General features: G+C 54.8%; 9 protein-coding genes across 9 annotated transcripts; 7 read left to right on the plus strand and 2 right to left on the minus strand.

Moving 5' to 3' along the window:
• The first annotated feature begins 50 nt into the window (after positions 1–50).
• Positions 51–1,930, plus strand: SLP2 (SPFH domain-containing protein). Its single transcript, XM_046085196.1, has 2 exons — positions 51–633; positions 714–1,930. The coding sequence occupies exons 1-2, from the start codon at positions 137–139 to the stop codon at positions 1,519–1,521; spliced, it is 1,305 nt and encodes a 434-aa protein (XP_045941159.1). The 5' UTR covers positions 51–136; the 3' UTR covers positions 1,522–1,930.
• A 443-nt stretch (positions 1,931–2,373) lies between these two features.
• Positions 2,374–5,921, plus strand: hir1 (putative histone transcription regulator Hir1; the record flags this gene model as incomplete). Its single annotated transcript, XM_046085197.1, has 5 exons — positions 2,374–2,410; positions 2,537–2,611; positions 2,722–2,943; positions 3,026–5,764; positions 5,824–5,921. The coding sequence occupies 5 exons, from the start codon at positions 2,374–2,376 to the stop codon at positions 5,919–5,921; spliced, it is 3,171 nt and encodes a 1,056-aa protein (XP_045941160.1).
• Positions 5,922–6,474: 553 nt separating this feature from the next.
• On the plus strand, positions 6,475–8,125 carry OLA1 (YchF/Obg family ATPase; the record flags this gene model as incomplete). Its single annotated transcript, XM_046085198.1, has 3 exons — positions 6,475–6,549; positions 6,802–7,359; positions 7,574–8,125. 3 exons carry the CDS (start codon positions 6,475–6,477, stop codon positions 8,123–8,125), a joined length of 1,185 nt encoding a protein of 394 aa, XP_045941161.1.
• Positions 8,126–8,392: 267 nt separating this feature from the next.
• Positions 8,393–9,310, plus strand: TMA20 (translation machinery-associated protein 20; the record flags this gene model as incomplete). Its single annotated transcript, XM_046085199.1, has 3 exons — positions 8,393–8,406; positions 8,603–8,743; positions 8,920–9,310. The coding sequence occupies 3 exons, from the start codon at positions 8,393–8,395 to the stop codon at positions 9,308–9,310; spliced, it is 546 nt and encodes a 181-aa protein (XP_045941162.1).
• Positions 9,311–9,495: 185 nt separating this feature from the next.
• RIC1 (RIC1 family protein) lies at positions 9,496–13,229 on the minus strand. The gene is made up of 4 exons (XM_046085200.1): positions 11,248–13,229; positions 10,932–11,199; positions 10,405–10,880; positions 9,496–10,354 (listed from the first exon to the last, which is right to left on the minus strand). Exons 1-4 carry the CDS (start codon positions 12,556–12,558, stop codon positions 9,638–9,640), a joined length of 2,772 nt encoding a protein of 923 aa, XP_045941163.1. The 5' UTR covers positions 12,559–13,229; the 3' UTR covers positions 9,496–9,637.
• sgt2 (putative Hsc70 cochaperone (SGT)) lies at positions 13,230–14,458 on the plus strand. The gene is made up of 2 exons (XM_046085201.1): positions 13,230–13,310; positions 13,383–14,458. Exons 1-2 carry the CDS (start codon positions 13,308–13,310, stop codon positions 14,379–14,381), a joined length of 1,002 nt encoding a protein of 333 aa, XP_045941164.1. The 5' UTR covers positions 13,230–13,307; the 3' UTR covers positions 14,382–14,458.
• Positions 14,459–15,180: 722 nt separating this feature from the next.
• Positions 15,181–16,794, minus strand: tim44 (protein translocase subunit TIM44; the record flags this gene model as incomplete). The annotated part of the gene is made up of 2 exons (XM_046085202.1): positions 15,181–15,856; positions 15,914–16,794. The coding sequence occupies 2 exons, from the start codon at positions 16,792–16,794 to the stop codon at positions 15,181–15,183; spliced, it is 1,557 nt and encodes a 518-aa protein (XP_045941165.1).
• A 405-nt stretch (positions 16,795–17,199) lies between these two features.
• On the plus strand, positions 17,200–17,907 carry LDX57_003552 (mitochondrial 37S ribosomal protein uS11m; the record flags this gene model as incomplete). Its single annotated transcript, XM_046085203.1, has 1 exon — positions 17,200–17,907. The coding sequence occupies one exon, from the start codon at positions 17,200–17,202 to the stop codon at positions 17,905–17,907; it is 708 nt and encodes a 235-aa protein (XP_045941166.1).
• A 497-nt stretch (positions 17,908–18,404) lies between these two features.
• On the plus strand, positions 18,405–22,470 carry LDX57_003553 (putative VPS9 domain protein; the record flags this gene model as incomplete). The annotated part of the gene is made up of 3 exons (XM_046085204.1): positions 18,405–18,482; positions 18,555–18,804; positions 18,869–22,470. 3 exons carry the CDS (start codon positions 18,405–18,407, stop codon positions 22,468–22,470), a joined length of 3,930 nt encoding a protein of 1,309 aa, XP_045941167.1.
• Positions 22,471–22,794: the final 324 nt, after the last annotated feature.

Genomic DNA, 22,794 nt, shown 5'->3' on the forward strand with positions numbered 1-22,794 from the left:
GCCTCAGGCTACCGACCCCGGCAGGTGATGAACGCCGGAGCGGCCAGCTTCACGTCTCAAGATAGCTTCATCTGACCTCACAATTCCCCTCCGTCGCGCTTTCGGGATTTATTTGTCGGTACTATCCTTTTCCACAATGGACGTGGCCTCCAGGCATACATCGAGGCTGCTCCGGTCTTCTGCCAGCAGCTCCTACCGATTACTCCATAATTCTCGTCTTCCTGCCTCCCGCCTCACAACCACGAACACCTTGAACCGCATTCAACGAAGAAATGTCTCCTCATCATCTCGAAAACTGGCCCCCGAGCAGTCCCTACTGAACTTTGGAGGTGCTCCTTCGACGGGCGGCGTGCCCTCCTACTTTGCGAATCACTCCGCACTTCCCATGAACACCGTCGTCCGTTTCGTCCCCCAACAGACCGCGTGGATTGTCGAGCGCATGGGAAAGTTCCACCGCATTCTGGACCCCGGTCTTGCGATTCTGATCCCGTTTATCGACCGCATCGCCTACGTGAAGAGCTTGAAGGAATCGGCCATCGAGATACCCAGCCAGAATGCTATTACGGCGGACAACGTGACACTGGAGCTTGACGGTGTGCTGTATACGAGGGTTTTTGATGCCTACAAGGCGAGGTGAGTTTTTGCTGGGAAACTTTTATCCGTTTGAAGCTGTAAGGTTAGGGCCTGGGGGCTGACGGATGTCGATCATCTAGCTACGGCGTGGAGGATGCCGAGTATGCCATCTCCCAGCTTGCGCAGACCACGATGCGTTCGGAAATCGGCCAGCTTACACTCGACCATGTGCTGAAGGAGCGTGCGACATTAAATACCAACATCACGCAGGCCATCAACGAGGCGGCCCAGGCCTGGGGTGTGGTCTGCCTGCGGTACGAGATCCGGGATATCCATGCCCCCGAGGGCGTGGTGGCTGCCATGCATCGCCAGGTGACGGCCGAGCGGTCGAAGCGCGCGGAGATTCTTGAGTCCGAGGGTCAGCGACAGAGTGCCATCAACATCGCCGAGGGTCGCAAGCAGTCTGTCATTCTGGCTTCGGAGGCCATGCGGGCCGAGCAGATCAACCGTGCCGATGGTGAGGCTGAGGCTATCCTTCTGCGCGCGCAGGCTACCTCCCGCGGTATCGACGCCGTGGCTCGGGCTATCGACGCCGACAAGGAGAATGCTCACAGTGCTATCAGTCTCAGCGTGGCCGAGAAATACGTGGACGCGTTCTCGAAATTGGCTAAGGAAGGTACTTCGGTGGTGGTCCCCGGTAACGTGGGTGACCTGGGTGGAATGATTGCGAACGCCATGGCTGTCTACGGCAACGTCAGCGGCAGCCAGGCGAAGAGCATCGCGGCCAAGTCGCTGGGGGTGCAAGAACCGGCTTCCGAGGAGTCCTCGTCCCGCAAGTCTGAGCATGATCAGACGCCCAACTCGGAGCAGCAGGAGGGATCGACTGGCAAGGACGGCGTTGTTGGAGATGTGTTGCAGAGTTTCGACCAAGCCACTGAGGGCCGGTGAACTGGAAAGTATTGAGTGACCATTCGCAAGTATTGCTTTTCCTTTTCTATGTGATATCTATCTGGCACTTCTTCCCCGTGAATTGTATTCTCTAATTCTCTACTCTTACGATTGCCTCTGGACGAGTATGAAACTGCTTCCTTCCCACCTCATGTATTCTACGCCTGTCATTTTTTTTTCTGTCTTTGACTGCTAGACATCCCTCTAGCGCGTTGAAGTCAAAGTATGTGATTGCAGGAGCTAGAAAAAGAACAGAAAAGGGGACTAGATATGGTCCATGTATGTACTATTGCTAGAGTGTTGCGGGCAGGTAATTTGGAGCGAGGACTATTTCCAGTACTTTGCGTGTATCTGGCATGGGGATAGGCTGTACAGTAAATCAAATGCACGAAGGCGACGCAATGGAACAGTCTAGTTATTGTAGATATAGGAAGGTCACTGAGGTGAAGTCGTAGAAGTCGAAGTATTGTACACAGTACCTCCGGGCGGAGAAGGCAGAAAGCTCGGACCACGGAAGATCGCGACTTGAAGGGAATCGGGCGCGCCCTCCATCGGCCCTTTCTTGAATTCGCGTTTCTCCTCTCCTTCCCCGCTGCTATTCCCACCGTGCCTGGATCTCCCTGCAGACTCACTTTAGCTCCGTCAACCATCCTCTTCCATCTCGAAGCTCTACCCGACCCGGAAATCTGCCTTGTGTTTCGATGAGCTGTCGACGCGGTTGCGTTGCGATGTCCCCAGGAAGCTCTCCTTCGTCCACGTCAATTTACTAGTGATCGAACCCCCGACGGACTACATTCACAAATAACGGAAGCATTTTTTTGGGGTTAGCGAGGGAGTTACGAGGTTGCGACGATGCATATTATCAAGCCAGTTTGGCTCACGCATGGAGGTATTTCTTTTTGGATTCTTTCTTTCCCCCGGTTTGCGAAGGAGGACTCGGATCGGATACAACAGATATGCGAGAGGACTCGAGGAAGTGAAACGCTGGCTAACATCCATTTTTTCCGGTCTACAGGCGAGAGGAAAGATTTCGAAGTATACAGTTGCGATGTTTCCCCCGATGGAAGCCGACTTGTGACGGCCGCCGGAGGTCAGTTTCTTACGTTTGCTCCTGCGGAGACAGACCCCTTTCCCCTGCAGGGCTGGTGACGGGTGCATAGAATATGGGGACTGACTTGCGCATTCGCCTTTGATATACAGATGGATATGTTCGAATTTGGTCTACGGAGGCGATCTGTAACACGGACGACCCCGAGGTCGCGAACAAGCCGAAACAGCTGGCGTCGATGAGCAACCACTCCGGGACGATACACACCGTTAGATTCTCGCCGAATGGGAAATACCTGGCGTCGGGTGCCGACGATAAGATTGTTTGTATCTACGCTTTGGATGCGAATGCGCCATCACACGCTTCGACGTTCGGTAAGTGCGGAGAGGGGTTGATGTTTTTTTTCTGGGGAGGGGGTATGACGCGGAGCTGATGGTGGTTGGGATATCTTTCTAGGTTCGAACGAAGCACCGCCGGTAGAGAATTGGCGCACAACTCGCAGATTGATAGGGCATGATAACGACGTTCAAGATCTGGGATGGTCGTACGATTCTTCGATTCTGGTGTCTGTCGGCCTGGATTCCAAGGTGGTGGTGTGGTCGGGACATACCTTTGAAAAATTGAAGACTTTGTCGGTGCACCAGAGTCATGTCAAGGGCATCACCTTCGATCCGGCCAACAAATACTTCGCCACGGCGAGCGATGACCGCACCGTTCGCATCTTCCGATTTACCTCCCCGACGCCGAACTCGACGGCTCATGATCAGATGAACAACTTTGTCCTCGACACCAGTATCCTGGACCCCTTTAATAATTCCCCCCTCACCGCCTATTTCCGTCGATGCTCGTGGTCTCCGGATGGTATGCATATTGCGGCCGCGAATGCCGTGAACGGACCCGTTAGTTCTGTGGCCATCATCAACCGCGGGACGTGGGACGGCGATATCAATCTGATCGGACATGAAGCTCCGGTGGAAGTGTGCGCATTCTCTCCGCGACTGTATGCCCCGGTCAACCAACAGACTGTCGACGGCCATGCAACCCCCTCCGTGACGGTCATTGCCTGTGCCGGAGGCGACAAGTCATTGAGCATCTGGATCACGAGTAACCCTCGACCGCTGGTGGTTGCCCAAGAGCTAGCGGCCAAGTCCTTATCCGATCTGGCATGGAGTCCTGACGGGAGATGTCTCTACGCAACCGCTCTAGACGGAACGATCTTGGCGATCCGGTTTGAAGACGGGGACCTTGGGTATCCCATGGAAATGGAGGAGAACGAGAAGTCGCTCACCAAATTCGGTACGAATCGGAGGGGTGCTGGCATTGCGGAGACTACGGATGGATTGCTACTGGAGGAAAAGAGCAAAGCCGGCGAGATCAAGGGCGTCGAAGGGAGAATGGGTGCCTTGATGGGCGATGACCACACGGCCTCAGAAAACACCGTCAACGGGAAGTCGACCCCGTTACCGTCGAATGGAGTCACCCCAGCTCGAGCTGCGTCGCCCCCTGCGGAAACCCAGAAGAACCAAACCAACGGCACAGCGACCCCGGCCGCCCCCGAGGCGCCAAAGCCTGATCCATACCAGGCCAAGTTGGAAAGGCTAAAGCAACGTCCCACCTACACCAAGGATGGCAAGAAGCGCATTGCGCCCCTCTTGGTGTCCGGCGCAGGGGCGGCCGAATCCTCGCTGCCCCAAGCACGGCTCATGGCGTCGGTCAGCAACCAAGTGAAGGCCGACACGCCCCAGTCCATCGTGGATCTCTCCAAACCCTTCGACGGCCTACCGAAAGGGGGGCTGACGTCGCTGCTGTTTGGTAACAAACGGAAGCTTGCCCAATTAGAGGGGGATGACGACGGTCATGTGGAAAAGCGAGTAGCCGTGGCAAGTGCAAACGGCGCGACCCCGATTCTTGCCAACACGCCCGATGGCCTCCTTCCGGCACAACCACAGCCCCCCTCAGTTGGACAGCAACCCACACCCGACTTTATCCGGCCTGCGGTCGTCAATCCGTCCATGGCGATGAGTCAACTTCGAATGGCGGTCCCTAAGGTCCGTAGCCAGATCGTGCGCGCCATCGACCCGGCCGGGAACCCCACGGAGCCGCCGGGCACGGCGGCCGAATCCAGCAAGTCGCGAGTCGACGTGGTGTTCGAGGCGCGCAACCCGTCTCCTGCCAGCTTGACGGGTCGCGCCGTTGATCGAGAGCCGGTGCGACTGACGCTGTCGCGAGGTGAGCAGCCCATCTGGCAGGACTTCCTCCCACGCGCCGTCCTGCTCGTGACGGGTAATCAGCACATGTGGGCTGCGGGCTGCGAGGACGGGTCGATTTACATCTGGACCCCTGCCGGCCGTCGTCTCGTCAGCGCTCTAGTGCTGGAGGCGCAGCCGGTTATCCTGGAATGCAAAGGGCCGTGGATTCTAGCCATTTCCGCCGTCGGCATGTGCTTCGTTTGGAACGTGCAACATCTCTCTTCGCCTCACCCTCCCATCTCCCTGCAACCGGTGCTGGATGCGGCGGTACACACGCTGGGAGCGCACCCGTCGGCGGCACCGGCGGTAACGAACGCGCGCGTGAACTCGGAGGGCCGGGTGGTGGTGGCTTTGTCCAACGGGGAAGGATATGCCTACTCGCCGGCCCTGTACACGTGGCAGCGCATCTCGGAGGCGTGGTGGGCGGTCGGCAGCCAGTACTGGAACACGACGGACGCGCCGGTGGGCAACCTGCAGTCCACAGATTCGCAGCAGGAGAGGGAGGCCAAGGCGACGGTGTCGGCGGGCATCATCCCGTTCCTGGAGCGCAATACAACCAACGAGACCCTGCTGCGCGGACGAGCGTACTTCCTCCAGCGGCTGATCAAGGTTCTGCTGTCGCGCGAGGGCTACGAGAGTTTCGAGTCCAGCGTGTCCATTGCGCATCTGGAGAACCGACTGGCGGCGGCGCTGTCTCTGGGCGCGAAAGAAGAGTTCCGGCTGTATCTGTCGATGTATGCCAAGCGCATCGGCGCGGAGGGACTCAAGATGAAGGTGGAGGAGTTGCTGAAGGGACTTATTGGGGGACTCTTTGAAGAGGAGGAGACGAGCCACGGGGGACGACTACAGGCGAATGAACAGGAGGACCGCAACTGGCGTGAGAGCTCGGAGACCCTCTGTGGCTGGCCACGAGAGGTGCTGCTGAAGGAGGTGATTCTGGCGCTGGGTAAGTGTGACATTTGTGATCTTGGTGATTTGAGGAGTCTCCGGCTGACTTGACGACAGGTAAACACCGAGACCTGCAACGGGTGACGGTCCCGTATGCGAAGCTACTGGGGGTGGTGGAGAACGAGTCGGAGGCGGGTGAAGCGATGGAAACGTAGTCAGATGGGATAACTAGGAGATGAAAGGGCGTTCCACGGAGTTTACGGGGAGGGCGGGACATTAATTGCTTTTGATTTGACTGGATTTACGGTGCGGATGTATTATATCTTACTTGTAGTACATAGTTCACGATACTACAAGTTGAACATCAGGTGACGACCAGGGCTCAGTGGTCACGTGGGCGGTGAGAGCGAGCCCACACGCGATTAGCGAGTCTCCTCGTTCTCTACCATCTCTAGTCTCTACCAGCACCAGCACCACTGTCCACTGTACACTCCCTCCTACCATCTTCCTTCTTGTAAAGTATTCTCAGCCCACGTCATTGGGCCAACCGCCACTCTGTCTCCCTCCCGCCCCTCTTCCGTCCTTCTTTTTCTTTCTCTTCCCCTCTTCTTCCCTTCTTCTGCAGCTGGTCCTGCTTTGGCTTCGCGCTTCCACTCTCTGCCCCGCGTCGCTTCTCTCCCCTCCTACTCTCCTTCGTCACTCTCCTCCCCCCTCTCCTCCCTCTATTGTCGTCGTCACTACTCCAGCAAAAAGAAGTCCAAGTCCAAAATGCCCCCCAAGAAGGCTGTCGTGCAAGAGAAGGTGCTCCTGGGCCGTCCGGGTAACAACTTGAAGAGTGGTATCGTATGTGAGCTATCTCCCCCCCCACCGCCCTCTCTTTTTTAATTTTTTTTTTGTTTCCCTTCTGGTATGGATTGGTTACCCAGCCACCCATCCTTAGCTCCCTTTTTTTCCACTCCCCCCTATTTATTTCCACACAACTGAAAATTTTTTCTTCTTTCTTCCTCTTTCCCTCTCACCACCCATGACCATGTAATCCTTCAGGTCACCGATTCAATTGCTTTGAACATGTTATTAACCTTCCGTCCTGCTTAGGTTGGTCTGGCCAACGTCGGTAAATCGACACTCTTCCAAGCCATCACCAAGTCGTCGCTGGGTAACCCGGCCAACTTCCCCTATGCCACCATCGACCCCGAAGAGGCGCGCGTCATCGTCCCCGACGAGCGTTACGATTGGTTGTGCGATCACTACAAGCCCAAGTCGCAGGTCCCTGCCAACTTGACGGTTTACGATATCGCCGGTCTGACCCGCGGTGCGTCCACCGGTGCCGGTCTGGGTAACTCTTTCTTGTCGCACATCCGTGCCGTCGACGCCATCTTCCAGGTCGTCCGATGCTTCGATGACGCCGAGATCATCCACGTCGAGGGTGACGTCGACCCCATCCGGGATCTGACCATCATCAACGAGGAGCTGCGCATCAAGGATATTGAGTTCACTGAGAAGGCTCTGGAGGCGCTCGGCAAGCAGACGCGACGTGGTGGCCAGACTTTGGAGATGAAGAAGCTCCGTGAGGAGGAGGCTACCGTCGCCAAGGTGCTGGAGTTCCTGAAGGAGGGCAATGACGTCCGCAAGGGCGAGTGGGGTCCCAAGGAGGTATGTATCTTTTTACCTTTCGTTCTTGTTACTGCACCTTTTTATGATGAATAAGAGCTTTGCTCGATAATCCCAGCTCGTCGAATGGCCTCATTTTTTTAATTCCAACGTTCGAGGCCATATTGAGATAACGTCCCATCTGATATCTTTTTGATCCATTATGTTTTAATCACTCATCATACGAGTTTTACCATTCACTAACTTGGTATCTCAGGTCGAGGTTATCAACCCTCTCATGCTTCTCACTGCCAAGCCCGTTGTCTACTTGGTCAACCTGAGTGAGCGTGACTACATCCGCCAGAAGAACAAGTACCTTCCCAAGGTCTTTGAGTGGATCAAGGCCAACTCGCCCGGCGACCCTCTCATCCCCATCTCCGTGGCGTTCGAGGAGCGTCTGACCCGCTTCGAGACCGAGGCCCAGGCTGAGGAGGAGTGCAAGACGCTGAACACCAAGTCGTCGCTGCCCAAGGTCATCACCACCATGCGTCAGGTGTTGAACCTGGCCAGTTTCTTTACCACGGGTGCCGACGAGGTGCGCCAGTGGACTATCCGTAAGGGCATCAAGGCTCCTGCCGCTGCTGGTGTCATCCACACCGACTTCGAGAAGACTTTCATCCAGGCCGTCGTGTACAACTACAAGACCCTGCGGGAGTACGGAGACGAAGGTGCCGTCAAGGCCGCCGGTAAGGTGATGACCAAGGGTAAGGATTACGTTGTCGAGGATGGCGACGTGCTCCTCATCAAGGCGGGTGCTGCTCGTGGTTAAATAGTATCATCATTCATAGTTACGATAAAAGAATGTATGACGAACGATTCAGTTTCAATCTTATTTCTCGTAAATGTATGAAGTACGGATGATGGACTCCCTACTGTCAGTAAACACCGCAAGTTGTTTCCCGCCTTTCACCTCAGATTTGTCCGGCAGTATCTGCGCACGTGACGCGGCAATCCTTTCCCCGCGTCGGCGCAACCCCTCGAGCTTGTTACGAGAAACTGATCGGATCAGCTCCTCTCAATCAGATCATCAGACAAAATGTTCAAGAAGGAGTAAGTCATTGTCCATGGAGCTTAGCTCTTTACCTAAAGCCACATCCATTACCCTCTGCAACTCTTTCTTCTATACAATGTGTACCACGCATAGTATAAATACAACTCGACAACAGACGCAGAAGATATGAACATTGGAGAAAGAGGAACCCAAGATAAAAGGGAAATGCAAACTAACATAAAACCATGATGATAGTATCCCCGCGAGCACGCGCTCCAAGGTCAAATCGTCCGTGCAGCGCGGTCTGCGCCAACGGTTCGTCGAAGCGCATCCCGGCTTCGAACCGTTCATTGAAGAGATCTTGCCGAAGAAGGCGCAGTTGGATGCCGTCAAACTGTATGTTCCTTGTCTATCCATCCTGTTGCTTATCATATTGTCTTGGGAGTAAAGGGGATCAGGTCAAGGAGAGGGATGCATGTTCTTATGAGAGATCCTTCACCCCTCATACCCACCACCCAACCCAACCCAACCCAACTCGACTAAATAACTAACAAAAAAAATGCTATATATAGACCCGACAAATGCACCCTCTACACCATCGATTCGACACCCCTCTTCTTCCAACCCCTGGACGGCCCCCCTCTCCCGCACCTCCGTCTCGTGCACGCCTACCCCTCCGCGCTCCCCACCGTGCAAATCGACCGCGGCGCCATCCGCTTCGTCCTCTCCGGCGCCGCGCTCATGGCCCCCGGGCTCACGTCTGCGGGCGGCAAACTGCCCGACGCCGAACACAAGCTGGAGAAAGGCGACGTGGTGGCTGTGATGGCGGAGGGGAAGGAGACGGCGTGTCTGGTGGGCGCGCTGTGTGTGGGGACCGAGGAGATCAAGAGTAAGGGGAAGGGGGTGGCGATTGATGAGGGGCATTATTTGGGGGATGGGTTGTGGAGGTTGGCTTTGGATTAAGTCTTCTTCTTTTCTTTTCTCTCTTCCCTTTGGGTTTGTTGGGGTTGAAGGGCTGGGGAGTTGGGGGGGTGGAGAGGGGATGATTGATGATATGATTTGTTTCGATTGATTTGAGTATTGTTTGTTTATGTATGGCATTTGTCATGATCATGATGGGATTGAATGAATTGAACCGTATAGATCTTCAATGTTTGCCTATCTTATGTGAAATGAATAGACGTAGGAATGGACAGTATGAAGTAAGTGAGAAGCCAGTCGAGTATAAAGGCAATCAGCCAAGATCAATAAACTATCTATCTATCTATGTACACCCCCCCCCTATCCCAGTCAAGGCAACTCGTCTTCTTTCGGACTTCGTCGCGGAGAAATCGACGACGTCTGCGACAGCGACGACCACGACGGACTGATCGCCAACCCCAGTCCCTTGACACTGCCCGTCCCAGCATACCCACCCGGATTGCGCAGGCCCGCGCGCGAAACCGCCCGTCGCAGCATCTCGCCCGTGCCGTCCAGCGCGATCAAAAACCGCGCCAGCTCGGCGCACAGCTCCCATTCGCTTTTCTGGGACGCCAGCGCCATCAGCCGCACCACATAATCTTCAATGGGCGCCTCGTGGCCCTCCTCGTCTTCGAAGGCTTGCAACACTAAGAGATAGCCGACGGCCGTCTTGAGGCAGTTCAGCCGGAGGGCTTGCTCGAATAGATCCCGCGGCGGAGGGAGGTAGGTGAAGAGGGTGCGCCACGACCGGAGCTCGGTCTTGCGCGTGCATTGCACGACGATGTCCAGGTAGACGCGCGCGGGGAGGGAGGCTTGGAGGAAGGAGATGACGGAGGGGAGGAGGGGCTCTTGTTTCAAGGACGGGTCGTCGACTTTGCTGTTGCGGCTTTCGTTGTCGACTTCCTCGTCTAGGACGTGATGAAGGAGGACTTCAAGAGCATGCGGGAAGTATGAGAGGTGCGAGAAGTGTTGGCAGAGCGACAGTGCGGCTGGCATATCCCCGTTGACCAGACAGTGCTGCAGGTGGTAGGGCAGGAATAGATGGCTCTGTTCATCGTCAGTCTTTCACTCCAGGCAAAACACAGGAGGAAACTCACTCGGATGGCAAATTTCAGTACTGCAAATGTAACGTCGCGTCGTTGCATCATCTCGGATTCCACCCCCAAGACTATCCCCTTATTCAACAATACTGACAGCGGATAAAAGTCCAGTGGAATCTCGATCGCCTTGGGAACGTCTTCCCGCCGCAGGACGTCTTGCACATCGCCCCAGGCCAGCAGATCCTTGCCGCAGAAGGTCCAGAGAGAGTCTCTCAGGGACAAATTGTGGTGGTACATGTTCAATGCCATCTCGGCCGAGGGACTGGACGGGATAGACTCGTCCGCCGACGGCGCGAAGTTGAATGAGAACTGATCCCGCATTAAGATGTAATACTCGACGTCGTGAGAGACTACCCTCATGTCGTACTTCAAGTCCCCGGCGTCCGACGTTGATGGCTGGAGCAACACAAGGTTGCCATCAACCAAAAGGAGCACCGAAGCCTGCTTTACATCTTGCGATGGGTCGCCATTGCCTGCTAGAGTCAGATACAACGCCATTGCCTCCGTAATTCAATTGCACTTACGCAGTTGATCCTCCGGCAACACCCAGCTGATCGCTCGTACTCGAGTTGGGGCCCGCACAATGCCGTTAAAAGCAATCTGGCCAACCGGGACCAGCGTGATCCGAGAATTCACAGAAGAGATGATGTAGTGGTATAAGATGTTGTCGTAGGTATAAACAAGGATGGAGTCCTCGCCCGATGGCCCGATGAAAACTACCGGCGAGGGAAGATACTCTATGTGCAAGATTGATTGGTTGTTCAAGGGCTGCTCCCGGGAGTACAATCGCAGCTGCGTAATGTTAGTCGCGAGTAAAAATCCAATGAACAACCAGCTTACCTCGTATGACCCGTCACTTTCAATGGCGGCGATCAAAATATGCCCATACCAGCACATACCGCCTCGGACTGCAAAAGAGTTCTCGACTTTCGAGTCTTCAAACACTTTCCACCGCCCACTGTTCACGCTGTAGTGCGCAAGGCCCCGTCGGCCGGCAATGGCTACATAGCGTCCGTCCTGCGACACGACGCTGGACCGGATGGGCCACTGGGAATGGAGGTAGCTTTGGGGGTACTGCGCATGATGCCACAGCGAATCTTTGCCGGAGATGGTCATGAGGTCAGGCAGGTCGTGGCCTCGATATAAAATGACCTCTGTTCCTGTCTGCAGGAGGCCTCTGGCGAGATTTGCCGAAGAAAAGCAGCCGGTCAGGGCGCTGCGGGCTGTTTCCAAAATCCACAGTCGTCGGTCGTCCAACCCTGCCAGTATAATGTCGGAGCCTCCGCCGATCCAGCATCCATACGACGTCCCATTTAACCAATCCTCGGAGTTGGTTTTGGCGAGCTCCCGGTCCGCTGTAAAACTGTTGCCTCCGGGTTTCCCGAACACGCTCCATGTGGTCCACCCCCGGTCGTAACCGGCGAACAGGCAGTATCCATCTGGCGAGTAGCACATGAAGTTCAACTTGCCGGTCGTCACCGGCGAGGCAGGCAGCTGCAGTTTGTGAGAAAGGGGTACATTCCCCAGGTAGTCTTTCGCCGTGTACACCAAGACCTCGCCGTTAGCGCAGTTCACCGTCAGCAGTGAGAACCGGGCATTCACGGCGACCTTGACGGCCTTCTCCCCGTCATCTTTGGGGTTATGAAAGCAGTGTCCGTTGAAAAGCTTTTTGGGCGCTCCGGGTTCCTGCGCCGTGCTTGATGCGCGTTGGACCGCATATGCTTGTCCGTCATTGGTGACCCATACCAGGAGGTTGATGGCACGGTCATACACCATGTCCGTTATCGAAGTCCGCTTGGACACACCTAGAATCCGGCTCAATAGCTCCGAGGTGGTCTGCGAGCCGCTGGCGTCCGGAGTCCATCGAATGCACTGGATCGCCGGTGGTTTCACAGTGGCCACGACAAGTTCATTATCTAGGGCAAGAGCCCGAACGATACCAGATTCAATCTTAATGGCCATCCTGAATCGCATACTGACATCTCGAACCCCATTGGCATCCTCCTCTGCGGACAAACGTGCGAGCTGTCTTTGGGTAGAGTGGTCGAAGTGTTGTTGGTACACCCGGCTATGAGGATCCGTTGCAACCGTGTAGGTCAGAAGATAGCCGTTCTGTGTCTGGACAACAATAATGGTGGAATCAGGATGCATGAGTAGGGCTACATTGGGCCCGTAGGTCTCGAGCGATGAAGTGGATCGGGTGACGGCGGCGACGACGGCGGTAGGCTATTATTCGGTCAATATAGATGCAGACAGGCACTGCGCAACCAATACATACTCGCGTCTGCCACAAAGCAATCGATGTGTGGGTCATAGTCGCAAACATATGACCCGTGCGCGACGCGCAGAGGCCGTCAATGGCTTCATTTGCCCATGCTGACTCCGTACCGGACGGTTTCTTGGGCCCATTGTCATTTAGGGATAGCGACTGCTCGACATCATTCTCCAATCCTATAGACTCGTCGTCGTCGGAGACAGTGAACGGAATTCCAGGGCCATTGATCGCATAGACCCGCGGAACTCCATGGGGCCAGTACATGGCTTGATATAGGTGCGGCAGTCACGGAGGAAAGCAAGCTCACACCGAGTCATCTTCGTAGGGTGCGGAGGGATTATTCTGTCGGGCGCGGGACAGATTCAATCCCAAACGAGCCGACCATATCCATCCAAAGCCTTCGATCTATCAAGAAGGGGAGAGAGGGGGGAAGAGGGAGGATGGTTGACGATGATGTCCAGCTGGAAGAGCCTCGGGGGATCGGCGGCCATCACGTGCGGCAGGCAAACGGGCCAAACAGGCCATCTTTTGCTTCCCCCGCAGTGAGTGAAATCCCCCGCGACTGGACAGTTTTCTTCTACACTTTCCCCATTGCTTTCTTTTTTATCACATTTCGATCTACGAAATGGTAGGTGTACCAGGCGCTTTGTCGTTTCATCCACCCTCTCTGTACTGAATTCTGATCGCTCTGCTTATCTAGGCTCCTACCGAGTCCAAGAAGCGCCTCGCGCTCGCGATTATCGACTTCCTGGGTGCCAGCGTCAAGGACGGCACCCTTACTGCCGACGACGCCGAATCGATCGAAATCGCCCAGTCGTGTATCGCCGATACCTTCAAAGTCGATCCCTCCGATGAGGCCGCCGTGAAGGATGCCCTGGGCGGCCAGTCGCTGGCCAGCATCTACAGTGTTTATGAGAAGCTCCGCAAGAAGCCCTCCGGTGAATCCGCTGGCTCCTCCTCGCAGGAGAGCCAGAAGCCCCAGGCTGGTGCCCCCACGCCTGAATCGGATAAGCTGAAGTCGGAGGGAAATGCCGCGATGGCGCGCAAGGATTACAACGCCGCCATCGACTCCTACACCAAGGCCTTGGCGATTGCCTCCGCCAACCCTATCTACCTCTCCAACCGCGCGGCCGCCTACTCGGCCTCCGGACAGCACGAGAAGGCCGCCGAGGATGCCGAGCTTGCGACCACCGTCGACCCCAAGTACTCCAAGGCCTGGAGCCGTCTGGGCCTGGCTCGGTTCGACATGGCCGACTACAAGGGTGCCAAGGAAGCCTACGAGAAGGGTATCGAGGCGGAAGGAAACGGTGGCAGCGATGCCATGAAGCGTGGTCTCGAGACTACCAAGAGAAAGATCGAGGAGGCCAGCCGTGGCACCGAGCCTCCGGCCGATGCTGTTGACGAAGCCCCTGGAGCCTCTCGCGGTGCCGGTGGCGGCATGCCCGATCTCTCTTCCCTGGCGAGCATGCTCGGTGGCGGCGCTGGCGGACAAGGCGGTGGTGGCATGCCTGATCTCAGCTCGATCATGAACAACCCCATGTTCGCCAGCATGGCCCAGAACCTGATGAGCAACCCGGACATGATGAACAACCTCATGAGCAACCCCCGGTTGAGGCAAATGGCCGAGAACTTTGGCCAAGGCGGCGGTATGCCCGATATGTCCCAGTTGATGAACGACCCCAACCTTGCCGATATGTAGGTTCACCACTTTGCTGAATCTTAGAGACTGGTGGCAGCTAACTCACATTTATAGGGCTCGGAATTTCATGGGAGGTGCCGGCCGGGGAGGCCAAGGCCAGTAAACGAAGAACCTTGTATCTTTCAATGTTTCTATTTCCCAATTCTGTACGCTCTCTTGAGCCTTTCTATCCTCGTTCGAAAATGTTCCTGCGCTGAATTTGCTCCCGTTGTCTATACCTTGATACGCACTCGACGATACTGTCGAGAAGCTAATAGAGATGACTACCATCGATTTCATGCACTGACAGATCTAAATTATGCCAGAACCTATTCCAGCAGAGTCCCCCATCTATTGCCTAGGAAATCCAAACAAGCTTGCTTATGAGTGGAAAGAACTAGACTTGCAATGTAACTGTAAATTTATGATTTTCAACAACATTGATCAACAACACGCTGGACATAGATCCAGATGCAAATTTAGGAGTGGAGCGATGGTGAAAATCCAGAAACCCCCCAAACACCGACCACACCAAAGGAAGCCAAAAGCCAGGCGAAGAGAAGAAATAAGAAATAAAAATATTCAACGAAATTAGTCATGGTTACTTCAGACATAAGAAATAAAGCGCCGCTTCCACCTGGTCTCTATTTAATAATCGGTATTGTACAGTCGGATGATATCAGAACATTCGAGGAGGGAGATAAATATAAAAGAGGAGGGATAAAAAGAATTCATGAGGAAATTGCCGATAATCAAGACACGGATGAAATATAAGTCGTCGGAAAGGGAGAAAGCAGGATTGAAGAGTCCGGTAGCAGTTTTAGATATAATCGCGGGCAGCCTTCTGCAACTCGATCAGTCTCCATCCTCGGGTCTCGGGGTTGTTGACATCCTCGGGTATCCTGGTCAGACCGATGGCGTATGTCACCAGCTGGACCTTGTCTTCCATGCCGGCGGCGAGTTCCTGTGTCTTGACGTTGCGGTAGACATGAACCTCCTGCGTACGGCAGGTCACAACAAACACGGGAATGTCACCGGGGTCGAGCATGCGCGCGTGGGAGACGTCAACGCCACGAATGTCAAGAATACGGCCATCCGATTTGAGTCCGGCGGTGCTGTACTGTTGCGCAAGGGCAGCATAAACGTGGTATTGAGCGTCGGAGAGCCAAAGCTTCAGAGTCTCGGCGTCTCCCTTCACGTAGGCATCAAGCACCTCAGGAAGGATGTACTCGCGCATCTCTCTCAGGAAGGACTCCATCTGGAAGTTGGGATCCATCTCGCGGAATCTCTTGATAACCTGGGCGGTTTCATTTTCGGCAAAAAACCCGGCAACGCGGTCCGAAATGCTGCGGGCGGTACTGATGAGAGGGTTCTCAGATTCGTTGTAGGTTTCCTTCAGAGTGAAAAGCTTCTGCATCATGGGGTTCGAGTCCTTGAAGTCGCGCCACGACTCCTTCCAGGCGGAATCCTTGTGAAGAGTGACGTTCGTACCAGCGCTAGATAGACATTAGAAACCAAAATACTTCGTGTTTTTCTTCGGGTGCAATGCTTACTTGGGATCTTCAACCATGGGCTCGACTCGACGACCAGACTGGGCTTCCAGCGCTTCACGCTTCTGACGCTGCTTGCGTCGCTCCTCCTTCTCGATCCAGCCTCCGTAGCGAGAGCTGCTGCCGTCATCAATGGCATCCTTCACGCTCTTGTAAGCCTCGGTCTCTCGCACAGGTCGAGTGGCCTTTTCAAGTCCGGAACCAGTCGCGTTGACACCTTTCCTGATACCCTGAACAACAGGCGTGTTCCATGTCCACGCAGCACTCTTGCCAATAGCCTGGCCAGTGGTTTTGAATGCCGTCGAGGTTCGGGAAGTGGCAGCTCCCGAGGCAGCCTCGTAAGCGGCGCGAGCCCGCTTGATGTTTTCGTTCTCGGAGAACTCGTGAGCCGAGGAGGCCAGGGCCTTCGTCGACTCATTCCATTCCTTGGACGCTTTGAATTCAGACTGCAGGGTCTCCCGGAACACCTGCCAAGGTGACTTGTCTCCATGAGGGGGCGGTGGAGGAGCCTCCTCCTTTCCTTCTTCCTTCTTTCCTTCCTTCTCCTGGTCCTTCGACTCCTCGTTCTTCTCCTGATTTGTGCCGTCGGACTTGTTTTCCTTCTGCTGTTCTTGATTCTGCTGCTGCTCCTGCCAGCGAGCAGTGGCGGCGTGGAATGACTTTGTGAGCGGAAGAGCAGCGTACGGGGAAAGGATCTGAGATGCAGGACGTTCGGAGTTAATAAGAAGAGGGGATCTCGCTGCTGGCGACGTGGTAATAGAAGCGGACTGAATCATAGACCGCTGCAAGGCGACCGCGGTGCCATAGGTGGCTTTCATATTGGGCACTTGAGATCTCAAGGTGGCCGCCCGCGCGGTAGCCGACATCCTGGTAGCCGAGATCATGCTCTGTAGAAGGGGATAAGAGATGATAGATGAGTGAAAAAGAAAAGGAGATGAAAAAAGAAAAAGAGATTAAAGTCTGCAACTCCCCGGGGGGTAAAAGGGGGGCGTGTTGGTGGGTAAGCGGCGTGGGGAAGCAAAGAGAAGGAAGAAGAGGAAGCGATTTCGGCCGCGAGAGAAGTGAAGGACAAGGAAAAAGTTGAGATGCGCCAAGACCCGAAAATTCGGCCCTTTTCCGCCGCCTTTTGCCCCGACTTCTTCCCTTTCCCGATTTCCCTACGGTGCTGCGCCTGTCGCTGTCGTCAATAATTTGAACCAATTATTCATTTCGGTCAACGGCCCTGCTGGTCAGTTGCACTGTGTTCTTGTTACCTCACGTCCATTCCCCTTCCACTAGCAGCCGCGAGAATGAACTCGACATTCGTGAACGCCCTGACGAGAGCCTTGCCGTCAATGAGCCGGCCATGCCAGCTTCAAGGCTCTCTGGCTCGATCCATGAGACCCTTCTCTACGACCCAGAAGACCCTTTCGGATGCCCGAGAGAGAACCCGACAGATGGAGAGGCAGATCTTGAACACGCCCTCGGAGCCGAGCGCGGCCGCAAATGACAACTCGCCGCTGAACGCGATCACTCGAATGATGGAGCAAGAGAAAATCCGTACCAACCAGAGTGTTACGCGCGATTACTCCCGCATGGCCGAGAGCTTGGAGGCCGACTTGATCAAGCGACCGTATTCCGACCGTTCTCCTCCGCATCATCTCCACGTTTTTACTCATAAGCACAACATGCACCTGACCCTGACTCGTCCGAATGGCAACCCGATATTCTCAATCAGCTGTGGTCAGCTGGGCTTCCGCAAGAGCGGCCGTGGAGGATACGACTCGGCATATCAATTGACGGCCCACGTGTTTGGTCAGATCCAGGAGCGAGGCCTTCTCCCCAGCATTCAGCGACTGGAGGTGATCTTCCGGGGATACAGTCAGGGCCGCGAGGCCTTTACGAAGGTCTTGCTGGGCAACGAGGGGAGGAATATTCGAGGACTGGTGAGCAGCGTAACGGACGCGACTCGCCTCAAGTTCGGTGGTACCAGAAGCAGGAAGGTCCGCCGACTGTAATACTTTTCGGGATGTGCTCTGTTCATTATTATGTTTGTATTATACTAGCCACTGCGGCCGTAGAGATACTATGGTCTTCAATTGAAACAATTCTCTCATAAGTCACAAGTCAACATCATCAGGAAATCTAGAACGAGGCCCGCCAACTGGCCGCCCGAATCGGGTATAGCGCCAGGAGCTTCCAACTCCGCGAAAGCTGCCAGGCTGCCTTGTTGCTCCTCTTCGCCTTCGACCGTAATCCCGACTGCGAATTCTCCGATTGTCCCTCCTCCGCGCTCTCTTGACTTCAGTTGCAGTGTTATTTAGCGTTGTGATTCCGGATTCCACGCACAGCCTTGACCTGTCTTTCCCACGCGTTCCTTCACCCGCAAACACATGCGCCACAGCTGCTCCTCGCCCTCTGTCGATCGAGCAGCGCAAGCCCGTGTCGCAATTGATACAGACGGCTTGATGAGTACCAGAGCTCCCTCGTCGGGCCGTCGTCCAAGACCGTTTGGATGCACCCTCTAAACCCCTTCCTGCGTGCCTTCTTCCGCAGCACTGTTCCGGGGCAGTGCGTGCCGATCGAGAATCATGTACTTATCCCCTTCTGCACTATGTCATCATCCCCTCGGACCGCTGTTCCTGACCTGCTATGCGCTCTCTAGGTTCTTCTTGTTCCGGTAACAGAATCCCTGATTGGTTCACGCGATCGCGAATCGTCCCTCCTCTATTCCGATCTCGTTGTTTCCGAGGAATTCCTAGGAAGCCATACTTTGCGAATACCCGCTTTCAATGGACCGGCCGGAGCCAAGGATGATTCCAACGTCCGTGATAGTAGGGGGAAGGCAAAACAGGTGCCGACGGCGAATGGACGGACTGTGATTATCAAGGAAAGCTCGGTTTACAGCAACAAAGGTGGGGACGATCTGCTCCCCCCCTGCAGGAGGTTCGACGTTTATATGCTGAACTACTCTTCTAGGCTTCAAGTCTTTAACGCAAGCCCAGCTGCTCTCCGATGCGCTTTACTACACCCCGAGCAACGATTCCCAGCCATGGCTTATATACTATATCTCCCGACCCTTGATCGGCTCTTTCGACCCCGGAAAGATCATCTCTGCCGTCGTCCCGGGGACGCTTCCGGCTAAGGCCGTCATGGGATCGGGATCCAAGTCAGGGGAGCCTACCTCATCGCCGCCAAAGAAGGAGATCCGAACTTTTGGGGAGCTACTCTCGCATTTCCCCATGATCGCCAGACAAATGCAGCCCGGACTAGAGAGACTATTTCGCGAATTTGGAAAGGAATTGGGAAAACCGCTGCCCCCTCCTCCGTCGCGCTCGCCCTCGATACCCGAGTTTGAGGGGAAACGAGGCCGGGAGGACACCCCGAATGATGAAGCCGCATCAGTCAGAAGTGCATCAATCCGAAGTGCGTCAATCAGAAGCTCATCGTCTCGCTTCAGGGAAGGGCTTCCTTTCAACTCGGACGAGTATTTTGAAGACGACGAAGACCTTATGCGTCGCAGTTTGGAAACGGCCGTGACTGCGGCTATTGACTTGTTTCGGCTGGTGGACAAACAACAACTCTCCTTCCTCGGCGCAACGACGGATTTAACCGGGCCACTGGTCGAGCGCTTGATTGAGCGCTATGTGGCCGAGCAGGTGCACGAATCGCTCCTTTTCCCTCGCTTATGTGCCTTCCGGCAGCCTGAAGATACAGAGCTGGACTTGCGGACCCGCCAGATGGACAACATCGATGTCTCCCAGGTTGGGATCACCGTCGAGGGCGGACATGAAGGCAAGCGCGAGCTCCTGCAACGCCTAGGCAAGGCGGTGGAAGAATTCCGTAAAATGCTCGATGCGAAGTGCCCCCATGATATGCTCACCATCCTTCTGGAGACAATCAAGATCCTTTCGTATCCTGGCAACTACGATAAAGCAGATCCGCAGGCGTCCGAGAAGCAGCGTTCTCCTGTGACGGTGAATGCTGACATTTTGGTTTCTTTATTGCTTATCGTTGTTATCAGATCTCAGGTCAAGCATCTGCAGGCACGACTGTTATACATGCAGCATTTTATCTACGTCGACGATGTCGACAGTGGCGAAATGGGATACGCTCTAAGTACTCTTGAGGCGGTCCTCACGTATCTTGTAACTGATTCGGCAGGCCTACGGAGGGCGAGCATCCGAAATAAACGCTTATGGAATGCTACCAAAGGCGGGCGAATCACCGATATGAAGGCTATTCTGGAACCCGATGGCGACCACGAATCAATGGATGACATTCCCTATGAACCCGAGAGCAAGAGCGTCCTTTTCAAAACGGATGATGATGAGCAGCCAAGCCATTCTCGAGCCCCTTTGGTTATTCCCAATGGATATACTGAAACCAACGGCGAATCGGCGATCCTGGATGATACCCAAGACGTGCCGCCACTTTCGCACGTCTTCCCGTTCAAGACGTGGGAGACCACATCCCCGAGAGAGATCAAACGCCCGGTCAAAAAGGTTTCCATGGACGTTCGTAGTTTGTCCGAATCGTCTGCGATATCGATGGCTTCGCGAACAACCACAATGGGATCCATCACGAGCACGATCGAGGGTGACAGCTCCATTGAGACCTTAACCAAGACGCAAGACCCTGCAGGGCACACGATCCCCATGATGGCAGTGGAAAGCTGCCAACCAGAGGCGTTGAGATATCTCCTCAGTCTCGAGGAATACTACCCACTCGAGGATATTCTTGTGGATACCAACATGGACGGGACAACCCTGCTAAATGCTGCCGTTCAGCTGGCTCACACCGAGATTGTCGACGTCTTGCTTAGTTACCTTTTCAGTGCAACTGATAAGGATACGGTTGTCTCCTACTTTCAGAAGTCTGACATTCATGGCCGTACTGTGGCCCACTATCTCTTTAGTACGCCCTCCGTCATGCGCCGATTAGAAGGGTTGCTCCCCTGGAGACAGCGCGATAAGCACGGGCAAACCCCATTGTTCGCGCTCTGTAGATCTTATGATCATCCGGACTACAAATCAATGGTCCATCAAGCATTGACGGCTGCTCAGAAGTCCCAGGAAGACGGAAAGCCTCTGCACCTCGATGACCATGTTGACTCGCGGGGCAATACCTTACTACACATTGTCAGCGACCCGGATATTACCATTCGCATCCTTCAGGAAAGCGACTGTGATCCAAATGCAACTAATGATAAGAAGTTCACACCCTTGATGATGGCCAGCAAGTACGGCAGAATCGACCAAGTACGGATCCTCTTTTTGGATCCGCGAGTGGATGTGCACCTCAAAGAAGCCCGAGGACTGACAGCAGTCGAACTTGCGAAAGACGATGAAGTTCGAAATAGAATTGACGACCTCATTCTTATCTCAAACTCCCCGTCGACGAGTATCGACCCATCCGGTCGAGTCACAACAGTCGTTCGTTCATTCTTCGTCGAGGATGCAACGGTGCGCTTCGTACTCAAGTCCGGCGCTCCCAGCCCATCTGCCAAAGCAGCTGAATCCCGACCTGGGTCTACCACGTACACCGTGACTACTTGCCGCAGGACGTTCTCGGACTTTGAGAATCTCGCCAAGTGGCTTTCCATCGAACATCCAGCCTCGTATATGCCCTCGCTGTCTGACTTTCGCACGCCCTTTCAAATACACTCCAAGCCGTCCCGCTCGGTCCTTCACGACATGCAAGAGAAGCTTGATCGATTCCTGAAGATTCTGCTATCGCATCCAACTTTCGCGACCCATGAAATGCTCTGGGAGTTTTTCCTTGTACCGGAGCTGCATCCAGAAATGATGGCCGATCGGTCCCGTCGCAAGGCGCAGGTTCTCTCCGAGTCCATCGTCGACGACTTCGAGCCGATCACGAACGATGGCATGCGAGAAACGGAGCAGTTCGTCAGACATGCCCAGGACATGGTTCGCTCGGTGCACGCCAACACTCGCAGCCTCATCCGCCACGGGCACGCGCTCCAAAACTCGGCCACGGACGTGGCGGATGCCGTAACCCTCTGCTCGGCCACCATCTCAACCCTCAAGGAACCGACCAACGCCCTCCCGCAATCCCACGTCGACGCCTTCGCCCGCTACGCCTCGTACCTCTCGACCCCATCCTCCGACTCCTCCCCTCTCCTCCAGCTCCTCGCAGCTCTCACCTCCGTCGACAATACCACCGCCGCCATCCTACACTCCCTTTCGCGCCCCATCTCCCTTATGTCCACCCTCGCTTCTGCCAACCGCTCCCTCGCCCGTTCCCGCTCCTCGCTCGTTTCCTCCTCTCTCCCCCGTAAATTCAACCTCAACTTCCCCGGCCTCGAAGAATCCCGCCAAAAGTCCGTCCGCGACCTCGAGTCCAAGATCCAAGAATCCGAGTCCCAGATCGCCCACGTCTCCCGCGAAATCACATGGAACAAAGATGTCGTCGTCAGCGAGCTAGCAGGCTGGACCTCCTGGCGCGAGAAAGTCGGTCGCGACGCCATCCGCTCCTTTGTCAAGGCGACTATCGTCCGAGAGAAGGAACGGGGCAAAAGACTAGAACGGTGTCTGAGGAATGTGCACGAGGCTAAATAAAGCCACCTGAAAGATCTGAGTCATCTTTTTTTTCTCATGTTGTGTGTGTGGTATTATAGATAGAAATTTCTTGTTGCATTTGTCTTCATTCTCTCTCTCTCCATCTCTATTACTCGCTCTCTGTGTGCGTGTGTTCTTACTTCATTGTTTTCTTCTCCCCTTGTCCGCTGTAGATGTACTCGCTCTCTTGTTGTATTCCTTGCCGCTTTTGTATTGCCGTTTGTACCTTTTGCCTTGTCTTCTATTCTACTGGTGTGGTGTTCTGTTATAACGATGATATGAGACCGAAATAAGATCACATATAATGAGGGAGCTGATTTATAA

The sequence above is a fragment of the Aspergillus melleus genome (assembly GCF_016097325.1).
Source record: "Aspergillus melleus strain CBS 546.65 chromosome Unknown contig2, whole genome shotgun sequence".
NCBI lineage: Eukaryota > Fungi > Ascomycota > Eurotiomycetes > Eurotiales > Aspergillaceae > Aspergillus > Aspergillus melleus.